Here is a 21,063-nt window from a genome sequence, read left to right as displayed (position 1 = left end):
GACTTGAGCGTCGGAGTGCAAACGGCCGCTAGGGCGCCCTCTTTGTCCTTCTTTGCAGGTTTCCACAGATTGCCGGAGGGAAGGTGTCCCTAGCTGACGGGCAAGGTTGCGCACAAAGACGTCCCAGGTCAACCGGACGGAACATTTGGCGCCCACCGTGGGGCCGATATAAAACATCAGTCCCATCACAAATTTGAGGAGATTTTTCGAGTTACAGTAACGTTGGAAGAGGTTTAAGAAAACAGTAAAGAATGGCTACCACGAGACAAGGTAATGCACGCGCTACGGGTGAGGAGATGTCCATGCAGCGAGTCATGGAGATAATGCGAGGGCTGCAAGACGATATGGCAGAATCGAAGTTGGAACAGGAGCGCATGCAGGCGAATCTCGAAGCCTAGCATGCGAGGAACGAAGAGCTCCGTCGGGTGAATGAAGAGCTGCGCCAGGGTTTGAGGAACAACCCGGGGCAACGTGAACCAGATGAGATGGAACATCTCACCCCGCCGAGGGAGTTCACCACTCCCTTCTCGCAGGAAATCGTAGATGCAGCGATCCCCAACACGCTCGCGGGGCCTAAGGCAATTTTCACCGGAATGGAGGATCCTGAGGCGCACCTCACTGCGTTCCACACGCAGATGGTGTTAGTAAGAGGTTCAGACGCTGCAAGATGCAAGCTCTTCATGAGCAGTTTAACTGGGATGGCGATGGATTGGTTTATTAGCCTTCCTAACGGCCATATCACCTCCTTCCAACAGTTGTCACAGCTGTTCAGAGAGCAATACCTGGCGAACAGGGCCCCGCCGCCAGTTTCCTACGACATATTTGACGTGAAGCAATACCAAGGAGAGAGTTTGAAAGAATACATCAACCGCTTCGGGGCCCAAGTGGTGAAAACCGATACCTCGGAAGAGCCCATGATTGTGTATGCCTTTAGGAAGGGCGTGAGTCCCGACCCCTTTTGCGAGTCTATTATACGCAATCGCCCAAGGACTTTCGCCGAAATACGGCGTCGCGCGGTGGAGCATATTGCTTCCGAGGGAGAGGTGTGTGAAAAACGCACCAGCGTCGTGCCCTCACGCCCAAGGGTACAGACGCGGAGTCAGCCCGTCAGGGTCAACGAGACCACGACGGGAAGAAAAAAACCAGAGGGGAGACGCCTCTACGAGACCAGAAAACCCCAGCCCCGGCCCCGGGGCTCAGCAGTAGGCGATCGTCCTGTTAGGGAGAGGGCCAGACTGGCGAGGTACAACTTCACGGTGGAGTTGAAGGACCTGATAGCCGTGCCTAATATAGCTGAGAGGTTGAGGCGACCGGCGAAGACTGACAAGGTATTGGGGCCACGAAAAGACTCTTGGTGTGAGTTCCACGAAGCTTTTGGTCATCACATCGACAACTGCCTGTCGTTGGGGTATCAGCTAGACGAGCTTGTGAGAAGCGGTTTCCTGAAGGATTATGTTGCAGAACTCGCCGAGACACCCACCCTGCCGGCGCCCACAGAAGAACAGGCGCACGAGATGCCCGTGCTCGGCGAGGTCCATACCATCGCCGGAGGCTTCTCTAGTGGCGGACCCAACGCCTCCCAATGGAAGAAATACGCGAGGGGGGTCAACTCAATTGAAGAGAGAATCTCGGGTGAGCCATGGGAGTCGGACCTCGTGTTCACGAGAGGGGACCTCCGAGACGTTGTACCCCACGATACCGACCCTGTAGTCATTTCAGTCGTCATAGCGGGCCGTAAAGTACACAGGGTCCTTGTCGACCAAGGGAGCTCCACGGACGTCATGTTTTTATCGACGTTCAACAAGCTGCATTTGTCCCCTGACCTTCTAAGGCCCTACACAGGCTGCCTATATGGGTTCGCAGACAACCAAGTGGAAGTCCGAGGCTACTTGGAGCTGAGGACGACATTCACAGATGGAGAAGCCTCGCGCACCGAAAGCATACGATACTTGGTCGTAAACGCCAATTCCGCCTACAACATCTTGTTGGGGAGACCAACGCTGAATAGGCTCAACGCGGTATCCTCCACGCTTCATATGAAGATGAAGCTGCCTGACCTCAGCGGCAAGGTAATAGTTATCAAGTCGGACCAGGAGGAGGCGTGGAAGTGTTATGAAAACAACCTAAAATCGAGGAAGAGCGTGTTCATGGTGTTTGACCGTCCGCCAAGTGTCGACGTGACAATGATAGAGGCGACGCCCTCCGGGTCAACACCTGTAGAGGCCACATTCATGGACGAGGGTCCCGACCGCACGGCGCCAGCGGAAGAGGCGACGCCCATTCAGGATAACAGCAGGGACCAACAAGCGACTAACGTGGTGGATAGGAACATTGGCGGCAAGACGTTTAAACTAGGGCGTCTGCTGAGCCAAGAAGAGCAGGAGGCGGTGGCGGAGGTGATCTCACGCCATTTGGGCGCCTTCGCGTGGTCTGCCTCGGACATGCCCGGCATCGACCCTGATTTCTTATGTCATCACCTCAGCATGGATGCCACGGTTCGCCCCGTGCGCCAAAGGAGGAGAAAATTCAATGAAGAGAGGCAGCTGGTGGTACGCGAAGAAACGCAGAAGCTGCTGAGGGCTGGACACATCAGGGAAATCCAATACCCCTAGTGGCTAGCCAACGTCGTCCTGGTAAAGAAGGCGAATGGGAAGTGGAGGATGTGCGTGGACTTCACTGACCTAAACAAGGCGTGCCCGAAGGACTCGTACCCACTGCCCAACATCGACGCGTTGGTAGATAGCGCCTCCAGCTGCAAGGTGCTAAGTTTCCTGGATGCGTTCTCGGGGTACAACCAGATTAAAATGCACCCGAGAGATGAAAGCAAAATCGCATTCATGACGGAAACTAGCAGTTACTGTTACAAGGTGATGCCTTTCGGCTTGAAGAATGCGGGTGCCACCTACCAAAGGCTGATGGACATGGTTCTAGCACCCATGTTAGGAAGAAACATATACGCCTACGTGGATGATATGGTAGTGGCGTCGACGGATAAGGCACAGCATGTGGCGGACCTGGAGGAGTTATTCGTCACTATATCCAAGTACCGCCTCAAACTAAACCCCGAGAAGTGTGTCTTCGGGGTAGAGGCCGGGAGGTTCCTAGGTTTCATGCTCACGGAGAGGGGAATAGAAGCGAATCCCGACAAGTGCACATCGATCATCGCCATGCGTAGCCCGACGTCAGTAAAAGAAGTACAACAGCTGACGGGGCGGATGGCGGCGCTCTCTAGGTTTGTTTCTGCCGGAGGAGAGAAGGGGCACCCATATTTCCAGTGCCTTAAGAGGAACAGTCGTTTCGCATGGACGGACGAATGCGAAACGGCTTTCATCAAGCTAAAAGAATACCTGGCGGCACCCCCGGTCCTCTGCAAACCGGTAGAAGGCGTGCCCCTCCGGCTGTACTTCACGGTGACGGAACGAGCTATCAGCTCTATGTTAGTCCAAGAGCAGGACCAGATTCAAAGGCCTATCTACTTCGTAAGCAAGGCCCTACAAGGCGCGGAGACGAGGTACCAGGCGTTGGAGAAAGCAGCGCTGGCGGTGGTGTTTTCCGCCAGGAGGCTTCGTCATTACTTCCACAGCTTCACGGTGGTAGTGATGACGAACCTCCCTATACAGAAGGTACTGCAGAAGCCCGATGTAGCTGGAAGGATGGTGCGCTGGGCGGTGGAGCTTTCAGAATTCGACATCCAGTATGAGCCCAGAGGGTCCATCAAAGGGCAGGTATACGCATATTTCGTGGCAGAACTCTCGCCCGGGGGCGAACAGAAGGTGGAGGCAGGCTCACAGTGGTCGCTCTCAGTGGATGGCTCTTCCAATCAGCAAGGAAGTGGTGCGGGAATAGTCTTGGAAGGACCAGACGGAGTACTGATCGAGCAGGCCCTGTCCTTCGCTTTCAAAGCCAGTAATAATCAGGCTGAGTACGAAGCCCTGATTGCAGGAATGCTTTTAGCCAAAGAAATGGGCGCGCGGAACCTATTAGTGAAGAGTGACTCTCAACTGGTTACGGGGCAAGTGTTGGGTGAGTTCCAGGCGAAAGACCCGCGATGGCGGCATATTTAAGGTACGTCGAATCGCTAAAGGGAGCCTTTAGTGCTCTTGAGCTGGTGCATGTCCCAAGGGAGCAGAATGCTAGAGCTGACCTGCTCGCCAAGCTGGCCAGCTCAGGCAAGGGGGGCAGGCAGAGGACTGTAATCCAAGAGACGCTTAAGGCTCCGAGGAAATTCATAGAGGATAACAGGGTGGATGTCCTCCACATAAGCACCGCGAGAGGAAGGCCAAGGAGTCATCGTTCCTTGACTCAGGATACGTTGAAGGCGCCTCGCATTAGCGTATACACGGACACGCCCGAAGGAGGGATGCGAGCGCAGATACATGTTTTAGCCGAAGGAGACACCTGGATGACGCCATACAGGCGGTACCTAGCGGATGGGGTTCTCCCAGTGGAGCCTGAAGAAGGTAAGAAGGTTAAGAGAAACGCTGCGAGGTACACCCTGGTAGACGGAGTGTTATTCAGGCACGGTTTCACTCACCCTATCTTAACATGCGTAAGCGGCGGCGAGTGTACCAGAATAATGACGGAGCTCCACGAAGGCATTTGTGGGAGCCATGTGGGCGGAAGGTCCTTAGCTTCTAAGGTAGTGCGCGTAGGTTTTTATTGGCCAACAGTAAAGGAAGATTGCGTGCGACATGCCCAGCGTTGTAAGCAATGCCAAAAACACGCAGACTGGCACAAGGCGCCGCCAGAGGAGCTGCGATCCATATACAGCCCATGGCCTTTCCATACCTGGGGGATCGACTTCCTAGGTCCGTTTCCGCTGGCGATAAGGCAGATGAAATACTTGATCGTCGCCATCGAGTACTTCACCAAGTGGATAGAGGCGGAGCCCGTGGCCCTGATCACTGCGCACAAAGTCCAACACTTTGTGTGGAAGAATATTGTGTGCCGTTTCGGCGTACCTAGGCGGCTGATATCCGATAACGAAACCCAGTTCGCCAGTCAGCAGTTGAGAAACCTGTGTGCTGAGGTAGGCATCAAGCAGGTGTTCGCATCAGTTGAACACCCCCAGACTAATGGGCAGGTAGAGTCAGCAAACAGAGGTTTGCTGAGGGGGCTAAAGAGAAGGCTAGAAAAGGCCAAAGGAGCGTGGGCAGAGGAAGTGCCAAGGATCGTGTGGGCATACCACACCACGCCCCAATCTTCCACCATGGAGACGCCTTTCAGCTTAGTGTATGGGTCGGATGCGATGATCCCAGTTGAAATTCACGAAAGCTCCCCACATTTCCAAAATTTCGTGGCGGAAGAATCCAACGAAGAAAGGAGGGTGAACCTGGACCTACTGGACGAAGCCAGGGAGGAAGCCAGAATAAAGGCCGAAGCAGTAAAGAGAAGGGTAGAGCGACAGTATAGCTCTAAGGTAAAGCCACGACAGTTTCAGATTGGCGACCTAGTTATGAGGAAGGCTCATCCATACGAGCTGGAGAATAAGCTGTCTCCCAAGTGGACCGGACCCTTCAGAATTACCGAAACTAAGGGCAATGGTTCGTACAACCTAGAGACATTGGAGGGGGGTCCCATCCCACGCAGCTGGAATGCAGCCAACTTAAAATTTTATTTTAGTTGACTTATGTAAGCAGCCATGTAACAATTTAGTTGAAGGGGACACTCTTTTTCCCTCTCGGGGGTTTTTTAACGAGGTCACCCAAATAATAAAGGAAAAGAAGTTCGAGGAAAAACCTTTGTCTTGGTTTCAGTCTTTATCTTTTTCCCTTTCGAAGTGACGACAGGCATCGCCAAGCACACGCGTCGCCAAAAAAGAAGGCGTCGCCAAGAGAAAGCGTCGCCAAGAAGCGCAGAGCGCCGCCAAGAAAGGGGACAGTGGAAAAACGCACAGTGCATGAAGCGTGTGCAAATGTAAAACAGCGTTAAAGAAATCAAGCATGGCACAGTGGTGTTAAATTTACATGTATGCTCGAAAGGAACGGGAGCAAGGTGAATAGGGCAGACATCACAGGCCCAGTGCTCATACAGAAAAAAGAAAAAATACAAACGAGCCACTCTTCAGTGGCCTTCGAACCTTGGCAGGGAGGAGGATGATGCTTCAGTCTCAGCCCTCAACGCCTGGATAAGCTGTGACCTCCGCTGGGGGTTTATCTTTGAACCTGCACCAAGGGAAACAAGAGCAGTGAGGGCACCACGAGTTAGACCACGTAGAGATCTAATGAAGATAAAAAGCGGAAGTTACTGAGATAGCCACTCGTACATATGTACTTCTCTAGGGTTCCGGCGTTGAACTCCAAACTGATCAGGGTGGCGGAGTCAAAACCCCCCGCCTCAGCCAGAATCCGACACGCAACCTGGTCGTTCGGGCTTATTTTCTTGAAGGGTTTGGACTTGAGAGCTCGTGCCTCCCTCACCCAGTACAGCGGGAACCCATCCAGGGCGGAAGGCACGACGTCAGAACAGCAGATCTTGAAAAACCTACCCTTCCTGATGAGAATCAACTAAAGGTGGCTTTTTATAATGAAGAACAAGATCATTCGCCTTCATATTTAAAGTTTTTCTTGTTAATCTTTGCAAAAGATAAAGCCCAAGCCCAAGAAGGCCAAAGCCCACAAAAGCCCAAAGTCCATCCCATGAAGGGCAAGGCCAAGTATTAAATAAATATTGTTTAGAAAGATGCTTAGAGGGAAACATTAGAAACCTCTATTGTTAAAGCATCTTTTAGTCTTTAGTTAGGAGTCTTAGGGGGGGGGTGTTAGTAGATAGGTGTAGGAGTAGAAAAGGAGGTGCCAAAGTGAAGGAAGAGGTCACACCTTCCTCATGCTTTGTTTTAGGCGCAAATTCTAGAAGCTTTTTGGGAGGGAGTTTTTGAATTTGTGTAGCTTATATTTCAGCACCTTAGGCTATAAATAGAGGTGCTCTCTTTGTATTTTTCAGATTGGAATTAATCTAAGAAAACTCTACTCAAATTTTGAGTGAACTTTGGAGAGCTTTTGGAGCCTTCTTCTCTAGTCTTATCTTGATGGATCAATGGAGTCCTCAAGTGGCGGCATCACTCTCATCTAGGAGCATTCCACACTTCTAGTGGCGAGATCATCCATCATTCTTCCATCTTCATGAGCATTCTCTTCTCCTTCCTTCCTTCTCTTTCAATTGTTCATGTTGTCTTGTGTTCTTGAGTTTTTTGGTTCGGTTATTCTAATTTTCCAGCAAGTATTTTCTGTTCTTGCCTTTTAATTTCACTTTTGTTCGGTTCATATGTGTTCTTATGCAATTCTGTTCGGTACTCCTTAGTTTTACATTTTTTTGTTGGTTCAATTTGACAATATGTGGAACATCCAAATGAGTTTGGGATTTGGTACTAGTTTTTGGTGAGTTCTTGTCTTAGAACAATGATCCAACTCTAAGAAAAGTGCCTCTATAATGTCCAACTCAAGGTGATTCCTAAGAATGTCAAGAATCATTCTCTATATGGCTAGTGGAATCACATCACTTCCACCCCGTGAAGGAGCTTTGGAAGGGAGTTAGGAGAACCCTACCAGAAACGTTGCTGAGGGTCACCCAGAGGTTGTTCCTTTGACGTTTCACCTCGAAAAAATGAAGGAAGATATCAACCGAGGGCGCACACCCCAGGAACCCGAACAGTACGTCAAAGGCCTTAACAAAAGCCCAGCTGTTGGGATACCGTTGGGCTGGTGCAGCGTTGATCTTCGTCAGAAGTTCCCTCTCGAACCTGGAAAAGGGCAGACGTACGCCAACGCTCTGGAACACCACCTGATAGAAGTAAAAGAAAGGAATCCCGTCGTTGGCGCGTTCATCCCCATACACCGGCTCCCCCAGGGTGCAAGGGAGCACGGTGATGTCATCGTCATGCCTCCTCGCGAAGGCACGGTGATTATAAGAGCACGACTCTCCTTTGTGTTTCCTGATGGCCAGGGTGGAAAGAAGGCACGAGCACTCGTCCAGAAGCTCGCTTGAAGCCCAGGGATACAGATCTTTATGGTTAACCCTGGGGGAAGGAATACGAGAAGACATGACGAAATAGTGTCGGAAAGAGAGTTGGAGGGTCGAAAGAGGATGGTTCGTTGGAAAGGCGGGGTAATGCGTTGGTTAAAGAAGACACCAGAGCGACTCTTTGAGAGGAGGAAGATGGTGTAAGTATGTTACGAAAGCACAGAGATGATGAAGGCAGTTTCAAGATTTTGAAGAATTAAATATTATGGTTAGAGCGCCAAACGACGCGATTGGGTAAACCATGTAGCTAAGCCACGTGGCAGAGAATGAGAGGATGGCCCTGACACCACTGGTTAACACTCAGAAAACGTCGTATCGACAGAATGCTCAGGGGTACGACACGCCGTCGAGAATGGATCAGAGACTCAGGAGGTGTCAGAACCTAGTCAACTGGGGAAGCGTCCCATCAGCCATACGAAAAGCGCCACGTGGACGGCGCGGGCGAGACCTAGGGTCCCTCTCCACCCCGGGCGTCGACCTGAGCCAAAGTTAGAACGGTTTAGCCGCCCCGGACATCGCCAGTGGAAGGTGCAGATGGCATTGCCACCATGAGACATCGAGGGTGTCGCCAATACAAGAGGGCGTCGCCGAGAGAGGTGGCGTCGCCAAGAGAGAGGGCGTCACCAAGAGAAAGCGTAGTCAAAGTAGAAGGTATTACCATTGTGAAACGTTTAAAGGCGTCGTCAATACAACTATCAGCAGCTTCACCTCCCCGATACCCACAGGTAGGAAAGACTGTGGAGGGAGATGAAATCGAAGGAGTCAAAGCTAATCACTAGCGGCGTCGCCTCCCCGATACCCGCAGGTAGGAAAGACTGCGGAGGGAGCCGAGATCGCCAAAGGTTGAGTGAATTGCTAGCAGGGTCGTTCCCCGACACCCATGGGGAGGAAAGACCGTGGAGGGAACGACCCCTGGAGGGCATTGAGCTTACCCAGCGACTGGCGTTTTTAGACACCCTGAGGACGATATGGCGTTGCGGTAGCAGGTCTCTCCTCAGGCGTGGGCGCCGAGCACCGAGAATCAGGGGACAGGCCGCTTAGGTGTTTGAGGCACCCCACGGACGATACGGCGCCGTTAGGCAAGCCTCTCCGTGGGCGTGGGCATTGATGTGCGGCCTTATCCCGAACGTTTGAGGCCTGGAGTACGTCTCAACTTTTGCGTTGCGGCAACGGCAAAGCCACGGACGCTTTCACAAGGCAAAGGCCTCATGGATACGAAGGTGGAACAAGATACGAAGGAACGCGATGGGGGGCGAAGCAATCGGAGCACGTGGAAACGAGAAAGGAATCATACAAACAGAATTTGATAACGCAAAGGCACGAATTTATCATGCAAAATCCAAAGTTCCGACAAAAGTGCAAAGGAGTTACAAGTTTATCACAGAGTGGCAAAAATAACTATAAAGCTCGAAAGGTAAAAGGTGGCGGGTGAGAGGCGGCGTTTCAGTCATCCAAGTCGAAGGGCACGACCTTCCCATCGACGACATGGTGTGTGGGGTCGCAGTTTGAAATATTGAAGCCAGGGTTCTCGCAGGACGCCTGAGTTAGAGCCTCTTGGAAGCCCTCTTCAAACGCGCCCGCCATCTCCCCAGTCAGTCCTTGGACCTCCCCTTCTAGTTCCGCAACCCTAGAGTCCTTGGATGTCAACTGTTTATCCAGGAATTCCTTCTCCACACGGAGCTTGTTAGCCTCGTCTTGGAGAAGGCTCAAGGCTTCGACCTTCGCAGCCAAGGCACTCTCTCTCTCGCTTAACTTCTGCCTCCAAGCAGCGTCCAATTCTTCAAATTTTTTCCGTTGTACTTCGGAGGCAAGAGCCGCCTCTTGGAGGCCAAGGCTTTGGATTTGGTAGGAAGTGAGCTGGGCCAGCTGATCGACATGCGCCTGTTCATGTTCGCGCGCGTACGCCTCGGCCCCCTCCCTGCCCTCGTGGGCCAGTTTTAGCAAGGATTGGGAAGCTTCCTCCTTGAGCCCCCAGTTTTGTTTCTCCTCCTTCAACGCTCCCACTTCTTGTCTCAATTTTGCGGAGAGCCTCCCTCCCCTTGATAGCGCTTCGAGCCTGGGTGCGCCACTTGAGTGCCACCGCCAGGAATGCCCCCATATAATAAGGCATGCCTCCCACCTTGTGAGGATCAGTCGGCGACATTCCTTCAGTGAAACCCTACGTCAACTCCCTATGGATGGGGCGAGGAATTCGGGGCTTTCGAGAAGTCGAAGCTGGAACTGATGCAGGAGGGGTAGAGCCAGAGGCCTCAGCTGTGTCACGAAGCGGTAACGGCGAGGGCGGGGGAACTGAATCAATCCTTTCCTCTCGTTCCTCGTGGGCTGGTGGAGGTGGAAGGGATGTGGCGCTTGGAGGATTGTCCCTGAGAAAACTCCCATCGCCGGGAGACGCGATTGTCAAGACAGGGACGCCCGTAGCCCTTCTCTTACTGAAAACCAAGGCGACGCCCGAATCTTCACTGTCAGAATCTACCACCAGCACCCTCTTCCCTTTGTTGGGGCGTGCTGGGGCAGGAGTCGACGCCATGGCCAATGGTACCGCGGCAATGGGAGAAGGAGAGGCGGACGGAGGAGGAGTTGACAGGGAAGCGACGGTTGGCACGGCAGGGGTGACCGCATCTCCACCCTCTTTGGCTGACCTTGCCTTCTTCAGGAATTTGGCAAGGGCGAGTCGCCTCGACGAAGTCATCACTGAACCTGCAACAACGAGAATAACAGAGCAAAGACCAATTCAGATATAGCAGAATGGGAGTATTTGTAGCTAAACGCATGCAGATAACCATAGGGTTTCAAGCGGAGCAAGCGAGTTCGTATAACCACGACAGTTCATGCAGTATAAACAAGCAGGGGCGGATACCGAAGTAAGTGGAGAGTCCGTGGGCATTGAACTCATTGGTGATGAGCTTGGCAATATCAAAGACTACCCGAAGCCCCGCCAAGGCTTTGCACACGTCCCGATCAGCGGGAGCAAGTTGGTCCAAGGCCAGGGCCTTCATTGTTATGGGCTTGTCCATCCAGTATAGAGGAAAGTCGTCTAGGGCGGTAGGATTGTGCTTGGTTGCACGTATTTTGAAAAACTTCCCTTTCCACCCTTTGAATGAGTTCTGGAAGAACGTGAGGATGATGCGCCCGGCGGCGCCAGAGAAGCTCATCCATAGGCTCTTCCCTTGTTTCTTTACCTCGAAAAAATGAAGATAAACGTCCACGGAAGAAGGGACACCCAGATATCCGCAAAGAATTTGAAACCCCCTTACGAAAGCCCAGCTGTTGGGGTGGAGCTGGGCGGGGGCGGTGTTGATCTCTGTGAGCAGTTCCCTCTCGAAGGAAGTGAGAGGTAGACGCAGGCCCACTCTTTTGAGTACCGTTTGGTAAAGGAAGAAGAAGGGGTTTCCTCCGGTGTCCCTTGAGTCCCCACAAACGGGTACCCCGGGTTTCACCCGGCATACCAAGACGTGGGAGTCGTGAGTTTTATGGAAGGTGTTGAAGTTGTAAAGCGCGGGGTCCCCCCTGTGGGCCTCCACATCATCAACGGAGTTTAGGGTGGAGCATTCGTCGAGGAGATCGTCGGGGGCCCAGTCATAATCATCTTTATAGTAAGACCTAGGGAGCGGAGGAGGCGCATTGGCCTTAGTTTTCGCCATTGATGCAAGAGCTGAAGAGCAAAGGAGAAAAAGAAAGGGTTCAGAGAAAAGGGTTTTGGAGGAAAAAAGGGGAAAAAATGGAGGAATCCTAGGTGAACCCTACCCACACGAGAGAAAAGAGGAACGGGAGGAACGAAGAAGCACCAGAACGACATCCAAAAAAATGCAGTAACAAAAACAATCCCAGGCAATTCATGCAGTAAAGGGAATCGTCAAGGAGAGGAAAAACCGTACCTTTGTGGAGAGCGGAAGCACGAAAGAGCAAGGGTCGCGAGAGAAGAAATTCGAAGAAATTCGACTGGGGGGCTTGTGTACCGTCCATACCCGGGCGTTGACGAAGTCAAGGTCAAAGTCAGCGTCGAGGTCAAAGTCAACGTAAGGCGTCGCCCAGGTAGGGGTGACGCCTTACGCAGGCGTCGCCAAGAGGAAGCGTCGCCAAGAGGAAGCATCGCCAAGATATCTATCACTACTGTGGAGACTCATCTATCAAATATATACAATAAATGCATGCAACTACCACAAAAAGAACTAGTTTCAAGTCTTTACATGCTAATTTCTGGAAAACCAATGTCTATCACTACCATGGAGACTCATACAATAAATTCATGCAACTGCCACAAAAAAACTAATTTCAAGTCTTTTCATGCTAATTCTTGAAAACCAATGTCTATCACTACCATAGAGACTCATACAATAAATTCATGCAACTACCACAAAAAAACTAGTTTCAAGTCTTTTCTTCATGCTAATTTCTTGAAAACCAATTTCTATCACTACTGTAGAGACTCATCTATCAAATATATACTATAAATTCATTCAACTACCACAAAAAAACTAGTTTCATCTCATTTCATGCTAATTTCTTGAAAACCAATATCTTTCACTATTGTAGAGACTCATCTATCAAATATATACAATAAATGCATGCAACTACCACAAAACAAACTAGTTTCAAGTCTTTTCATGCTAATTTCTTGACAACCAATATCTATCACTACTATAGAGACTCATCTATCAAATATATACAATAAATGCATGCAACTACCACAAAAAAAACTAGTTTCAAGTCTTTTCATGCTAATTTCTTGAAAACCAATGTCTATCACTACCATGGAGACTCATACAATAAATTCATGCAACTACCACAAAAAAATTGTTTCAAGTCTTTTCATGCTAATTTATTGAAAACCAATGTCTATCAATACCATAGAGACTCATACAATAAATTCATGCAACTACCACAAAAAAACTAGTTTCAAGTCTTTTCATGCTAATTTCTTGAAAACCAATGTCTATCACTACCATGGAGACTCATACAATAAATTCATGCAACTACCACAAAAAAATTGTTTCAAGTCTTTTCATGCTAATTTATTGAAAACCAATGTCCATCAATACCATAGAGACTCATACAACAAATTCATGCAACTACCACAAAAAAACTAGTTTCAAGTGTTTTCTTCATGCTAATTTCTTGAAAACCAATATCCATCACTACTGTAGAGACTCATCTATCGAATATATACTATAAATTCTTGCAACTACCACAAAAAAACTAGTTTCATCTCATTTCATGCTAATTTCTTGAAAACCAATATCTTTCACTACTGTAGAGACTCATCTATCAAATATATACAATAAATGCATGCAACTACCACAAAAAAAAAACTAGTTTCAAGTCTTTTCATGCTCATTTCTTGAAAACCAATGTCTATCACTACCATAGAGACTCATACAATAAATTCATGCAACTACCACAAAAAAACTAGTTTCATCTCATTTCATTCTAATTTCTTGAAAACCAATATCTATCACTAATGTAGAGACTCTCATCTATCAAATATATACAATAAATGCATACAACTACAACAAAAAAAACTAGTTTCAAGTCTTTTCATGCTAATTTCTTGAAAACCAATGTCAATCACTACCATAGAGACTCATACAATAAATTCATGCAACTCACACAAAAAAATAGTTTCAAATCTTTTCTTCATGCTAATTTCTTGAAAACCAATATCTATCACTACTGTAGAGACTCATCTATGAAATTTATACAATAAATGCATGCAACTACCACAAAAAAAACTAGTTTCAAGTCCTTTCATGCGAATTTCTGGAAAACTAATGTCTATCACTACCATGGAGACTCAGACAATAAATTCATGCAACTACCACAAAAAAACTAGTTTTAAGTCTTTTCTTCATGCATATTTGTTGAAAACCAATATCTATCACTACTGTAGAGACTCATCTATCAAATATATACAATAAATGCATGCAACTACCACAAAAAAAACTAGTTTCAAGTCTTTATATGCTACTTTCTTTAAAACCAATGTCTAACACTACCATAGAGACTCATACAATAAATTCATGCAACTACCACAAAAAACTAGTTTCAAGTCTTTTCTTCATGCTAATTTCATGAAAACCAATATCTATCACTACTGTAGAGACTCATCTTTCAAATATATACAATAAATGCATGCAACTACCACAAAACAACTAGTTTCAATTCTTTTCATGCTAATTTCTTGAAAACCAATGTCTATCACTACTGTAGAGAGTCATCTATGAAATATATCAATAAGTTCATGCATTTACCAATTAAAAACTAGTTTCAACTCCTTTCTTCCTAATTACCTCAAAACCAATGTGTATCACTACCATAGAGACTCATACAATAAATTCATGCAACTACCACAAAAAAACTAGTTTCATCTCATTTCATGCTAATTTCTTGAAAACCAATATCTATCAGTACTGTAGAGACTCTCATCTATCAAATATATACAATAAATGCATACAACTACAACAAAAAAAACTAGTTTCAAGTCTTTTCATGCTAATTGCTTGAAAACCAATGTCTATCACTACCATAGAGACTCATACAATAAATTCATGCAACTACCACAAAAAAACTAGTTTCATCTCATTTCATTCTAATTTCTTGAAAACCAATATCTATCACTAATGTAGAGACTCTCATCTATCAAATATATACAATAAATGCATACAACTACAACAAAAAAAACTAGTTTCAAGTCTTTTCATGCTAATTTCTTGAAAACCAATGTCTATCACTACCATGGAGACTCATACAATAAATTCATGCAACTCACACAAAAAAATAGTTTCAAATCTTTTCTTCATGCTAATTTCTTGAAAACCAATATCTATCACTACTGTAGAGACTCATCTATCAAATTTATACAATAAATGCATGCAACTACCACAAAAAAAACTAGTTTCAAGTCCTTTCATGCGAATTTCTGGAAAACTAATGTCTATCACTACCATGGAGACTCAGACAATAAATTCATGCAACTACCACAAAAAAACCAGTTTTAAGTCTTTTCTTCATGCATATTTCTTGAAAACCAATATCTATCACTACTGTAGAGACTCATCTATCAAATATATACAATAAATGCATGCAACTACCACAAAAAAAACTAGTTTCAAGTCTTTTTATGCTACTTTCTTGAAAACCAATGTCTAACACTACCATAGAGACTCATACAATAAATTCATGCAACTACCACAAAAAACTAGTTTCAAGTCTTTTCTTCATGCTAATTTCATGAAAACCAATATCTATCACTACTGTAGAGACTCATCTTTCAAATATATACAATAAATGCATGCAACTACCACAAAACAACTAGTTTCAATTCTTTTCATGCTAATTTCTTGAAAACCAATGTCTATCACTACTGTAGAGAGTCATCTATGAAATATATCAATAAGTTCATGCATTTACCAATTAAAAACTAGTTTCAACTCCTTTCTTCCTAATTACCTCAAAACCAATGTGTATCACTACCATAGAGACTCATACAATAAATTCATGCAACTACCACAAAAAAACTAGTTTCATCTCATTTCATGCTAATTTCTTGAAAACCAATATCTATCAGTACTGTAGAGACTCTCATCTATCAAATATATACAATAAATGCATACAACTACAACAAAAAAAACTAGTTTCAAGTCTTTTCATGCTAATTGCTTGAAAACCAATGTCTATCACTACCATAGAGACTCATACAATAAATTCATGCAACTACCACAAAAAAACTAGTTTCATCTCATTTCATTCTAATTTCTTGAAAACCAATATCTATCACTAATGTAGAGACTCTCATCTATCAAATATATACAATAAATGCATACAACTACAACAAAAAAAACTAGTTTCAAGTCTTTTCATGCTAATTTCTTGAAAACCAATGTCTATCACTACCATAGAGACTCATACAATAAATTCATGCAACTCACACAAAAAAATAGTTTCAAATCTTTTCTTCATGCTAATTTCTTGAAAACCAATATCTATCACTACTGTAGAGACTCATCTATCAAATTTATACAATAAATGCATGCAACTACCACAAAAAAAACTAGTTTCAAGTCCTTTCATGCGAATTTCTGGAAAACTAATGTCTATCAATACCATGGAGACTCAGACAATAAATTCATGCAACTACCACAAAAAAACTAGTTTTAAGTCTTTTCTTCATGCATATTTCTTGAAAACCAATATCTATCACTACTGTAGAGACTCATCTATCAAATATATACAATAAATGCATGCAACTACCACAAAAAAAACTAGTTTCAAGTCTTTATATGCTACTTTCTTTAAAACCAATGTCTAACACTACCATAGAGACTCATACAATAAATTCATGCAACTACCACAAAAAACTAGTTTCAAGTCTTTTCTTCATGCTAATTTCATGAAAACCAATATCTATCACTACTGTAGAGACTCATCTTTCAAATATATACAATAAATGCATGCAACTACCACAAAACAACTAGTTTCAATTCTTTTCATGCTAATTTCTTGAAAACCAATGTCTATCACTACTGTAGAGAGTCATCTATGAAATATATCAATAAGTTCATGCATTTACCAATTAAAAACTAGTTTCAACTCCTTTCTTCCTAATTACCTCAAAACCAATGTGTATCACTACCATAGAGACTCATACAATAAATTCATGCAACTACCACAAAAAAACTAGTTTCATCTCATTTCATGCTAATTTCTTGAAAACCAATATCTATCAGTACTGTAGAGACTCTCATCTATCAAATATATACAATAAATGCATACAACTACAACAAAAAAAACTAGTTTCAAGTCTTTTCATGCTAATTGCTTGAAAACCAATGTCTATCACTACCATAGAGACTCATACAATAAATTCATGCAACTACCACAAAAAAACTAGTTTCATCTCATTTCATTCTAATTTCTTGAAAACCAATATCTATCACTAATGTAGAGACTCTCATCTATCAAATATATACAATAAATGCATACAACTACAACAAAAAAAACTAGTTTCAAGTCTTTTCATGCTAATTTCTTGAAAACCAATGTCTATCACTACCATAGAGACTCATACAATAAATTCATGCAACTCACACAAAAAAATAGTTTCAAATCTTTTCTTCATGCTAATTTCTTGAAAACCAATATCTATCACTACTGTAGAGACTCATCTATCAAATTTATACAATAAATGCATGCAACTACCACAAAAAAAACTAGTTTCAAGTCCTTTCATGCGAATTTCTGGAAAACTAATGTCTATCAATACCATGGAGACTCAGACAATAAATTCATGCAACTACCACAAAAAAACTAGTTTTAAGTCTTTTCTTCATGCATATTTCTTGAAAACCAATATCTATCACTACTGTAGAGACTCATCTATCAAATATATACAATAAATGCATGCAACTACCACAAAAAAAACTAGTTTCAAGTCTTTATATGCTACTTTCTTTAAAACCAATGTCTAACACTACCATAGAGACTCATACAATAAATTCATGCAACTACCACAAAAAACTAGTTTCAAGTCTTTTCTTCATGCTAATTTCATGAAAACCAATATCTATCACTACTGTAGAGACTCATCTTTCAAATATATACAATAAATGCATGCAACTACCACAAAACAACTAGTTTCAATTCTTTTCATGCTAATTTCTTGAAAACCAATGTCTATCACTACTGTAGAGAGTCATCTATGAAATATATCAATAAGTTCATGCATTTACCAATTAAAAACTAGTTTCAACTCCTTTCTTCCTAATTACCTCAAAACCAATGTGTATCACTACCATAGAGACTCATACAATAAATTCATGCAACTACCACAAAAAAACTAGTTTCATCTCATTTCATGCTAATTTCTTGAAAACCAATATCTATCAGTACTGTAGAGACTCTCATCTATCAAATATATACAATAAATGCATACAACTACAACAAAAAAAACTAGTTTCAAGTCTTTTCATGCTAATTGCTTGAAAACCAATGTCTATCACTACCATAGAGACTCATACAATAAATTCATGCAACTACCACAAAAAAACTAGTTTCATCTCATTTCATTCTAATTTCTTGAAAACCAATATCTATCACTAATGTAGAGACTCTCATCTATCAAATATATACAATAAATGCATACAACTACAACAAAAAAAACTAGTTTCAAGTCTTTTCATGCTAATTTCTTGAAAACCAATGTCTATCACTACCATAGAGACTCATACAATAAATTCATGCAACTCACACAAAAAAATAGTTTCAAATCTTTTCTTCATGCTAATTTCTTGAAAACCAATATCTATCACTACTGTAGAGACTCATCTATCAAATTTATACAATAAATGCATGCAACTACCACAAAAAAAACTAGTTTCAAGTCCTTTCATGCGAATTTCTGGAAAACTAATGTCTATCAATACCATGGAGACTCAGACAATAAATTCATGCAACTACCACAAAAAAACTAGTTTTAAGTCTTTTCTTCATGCATATTTCTTGAAAACCAATATCTATCACTACTGTAGAGACTCATCTATCAAATATATACAATAAATGCATGCAACTACCACAAAAAAAACTAGTTTCAAGTCTTTATATGCTACTTTCTTTAAAACCAATGTCTAACACTACCATAGAGACTCATACAATAAATTCATGCAACTACCACAAAAAACTAGTTTCAAGTCTTTTCTTCATGCTAATTTCATGAAAACCAATATCTATCACTACTGTAGAGACTCATCTTTCAAATATATACAATAAATGCATGCAACTACCACAAAACAACTAGTTTCAATTCTTTTCATGCTAATTTCTTGAAAACCAATGTCTATCACTACTGTAGAGAGTCATCTATGAAATATATCAATAAGTTCATGCATTTACCAATTAAAAACTAGTTTCAACTCCTTTCTTCCTAATTACCTCAAAACCAATGTGTATCACTACCATAGAGACTCATACAATAAATTCATGCAACTACCACAAAAAAACTAGTTTCATCTCATTTCATGCTAATTTCTTGAAAACCAATATCTATCAGTACTGTAGAGACTCTCATCTATCAAATATATACAATAAATGCATACAACTACAACAAAAAAAACTAGTTTCAAGTCTTTTCATGCTAATTGCTTGAAAACCAATGTCTATCACTACCATAGAGACTCATACAATAAATTCATGCAACTACCACAAAAAAACTAGTTTCATCTCATTTCATTCTAATTTCTTGAAAACCAATATCTATCACTAATGTAGAGACTCTCATCTATCAAATATATACAATAAATGCATACAACTACAACAAAAAAAACTAGTTTCAAGTCTTTTCATGCTAATTTCTTGAAAACCAATGTCTATCACTACCATAGAGACTCATACAATAAATTCATGCAACTCACACAAAAAAATAGTTTCAAATCTTTTCTTCATGCTAATTTCTTGAAAACCAATATCTATCACTACTGTAGAGACTCATCTATCAAATTTATACAATAAATGCATGCAACTACCACAAAAAAAACTAGTTTCAAGTCCTTTCATGCGAATTTCTGGAAAACTAATGTCTATCAATACCATGGAGACTCAGACAATAAATTCATGCAACTACCACAAAAAAACTAGTTTTAAGTCTTTTCTTCATGCATATTTCTTGAAAACCAATATCTATCACTACTGTAGAGACTCATCTATCAAATATATACAATAAATGCATGCAACTACCACAAAAAAAACTAGTTTCAAGTCTTTATATGCTACTTTCTTTAAAACCAATGTCTAACACTACCATAGAGACTCATACAATAAATTCATGCAACTACCACAAAAAACTAGTTTCAAGTCTTTTCTTCATGCTAATTTCATGAAAACCAATATCTATCACTACTGTAGAGACTCATCTTTCAAATATATACAATAAATGCATGCAACTACCACAAAACAACTAGTTTCAATTCTTTTCATGCTAATTTCTTGAAAACCAATGTCTATCACTACTGTAGAGAGTCATCTATGAAATATATCAATAAGTTCATGCATTTACCAATTAAAAACTAGTTTCAACTCCTTTCTTCCTAATTACCTCAAAACCAATGTGTATCACTACCATAGAGACTCATACAATAAATTCATGCAACTACCACAAAAAAACTAGTTTCATCTCATTTCATGCTAATTTCTTGAAAACCAATATCTATCAGTACTGTAGAGACTCTCATCTATCAAATATATACAATAAATGCATACAACTACAACAAAAAAAACTAGTTTCAAGTCTTTTCATGCTAATTGCTTGAAAACCAATGTCTATCACTACCATAGAGACTCATACAATAAATTCATGCAACTACCACAAAAAAACTAGTTTCATCTCATTTCATTCTAATTTCTTGAAAACCAATATCTATCACTAATGTAGAGACTCTCATCTATCAAATATATACAATAAATGCATACAACTACAACAAAAAAAACTAGTTTCAAGTCTTTTCATGCTAATTTCTTGAAAACCAATGTCTATCACTACCATAGAGACTCATACAATAAATTCATGCAACTCACACAAAAAAATAGTTTCAAATCTTTTCTTCATGCTAATTTCTTGAAAACCAATATCTATCACTACTGTAGAGACTCATCTATCAAATTTATACAATAAATGCATGCAACTACCACAAAAAAAACTAGTTTCAAGTCCTTTCATGCGAATTTCTGGAAAACTAATGTCTATCAATACCATGGAGACTCAGACAATAAATTCATGCAACTACCACAAAAAAACTAGTTTTAAGTCTTTTCTTCATGCATATTTCTTGAAAACCAATATCTATCACTACTGTAGAGACTCATCTATCAAATATATACAATAAATGCATGCAACTACCACAAAAAAAACTAGTTTCAAGTCTTTATATGCTACTTTCTTTAAAACCAATGTCTAACACTACCATAGAGACTCATACAATAAATTCATGCAACTACCACAAAAAACTAGTTTCAAGTCTTTTCTTCATGCTAATTTCATGAAAACCAATATCTATCACT

At 42.7% G+C, this 21,063-nt stretch overlaps 1 protein-coding gene across 1 annotated transcript; it reads left to right on the top strand.

The window, feature by feature from the left end:
• Nucleotides 1–485: 485 nt before the first annotated feature.
• Nucleotides 486–4,064, top strand: LOC137825011 (uncharacterized). Its single transcript, XM_068630684.1, has 3 exons — nucleotides 486–2,495; nucleotides 2,868–3,479; nucleotides 3,825–4,064. The coding sequence occupies exons 1-3, from the start codon at nucleotides 486–488 to the stop codon at nucleotides 4,062–4,064; spliced, it is 2,862 nt and encodes a 953-aa protein (XP_068486785.1).
• The last annotated feature ends 16,999 nt before the right edge of the window (nucleotides 4,065–21,063 follow it).

The sequence above is a fragment of the Phaseolus vulgaris genome, chromosome 8 (genome assembly GCF_000499845.2).
Source record: "Phaseolus vulgaris cultivar G19833 chromosome 8, P. vulgaris v2.0, whole genome shotgun sequence".
NCBI classification, from domain to species: domain Eukaryota; kingdom Viridiplantae; phylum Streptophyta; class Magnoliopsida; order Fabales; family Fabaceae; genus Phaseolus; species Phaseolus vulgaris.
This window is presented reverse-complemented; position numbering and strand designations above follow the sequence as displayed.

Coding starts and splice junctions, on each gene's coding strand:
- LOC137825011 (XM_068630684.1), top strand. CDS start 486: ATGGAACATCTCACCCCGCCGAGGGAGTTCACCACTCCCTTCTCGCAG. Junction 2,496..2,867: donor ACCTCAGCATGGATGCCACG/GTTCGCCCCGTG, acceptor TACTGTTACAAG/GTGATGCCTTTCGGCTTGAA. Junction 3,480..3,824: donor TTCAAAGGCCTATCTACTTC/GTAAGCAAGGCC, acceptor TCTTCCAATCAG/CAAGGAAGTGGTGCGGGAAT.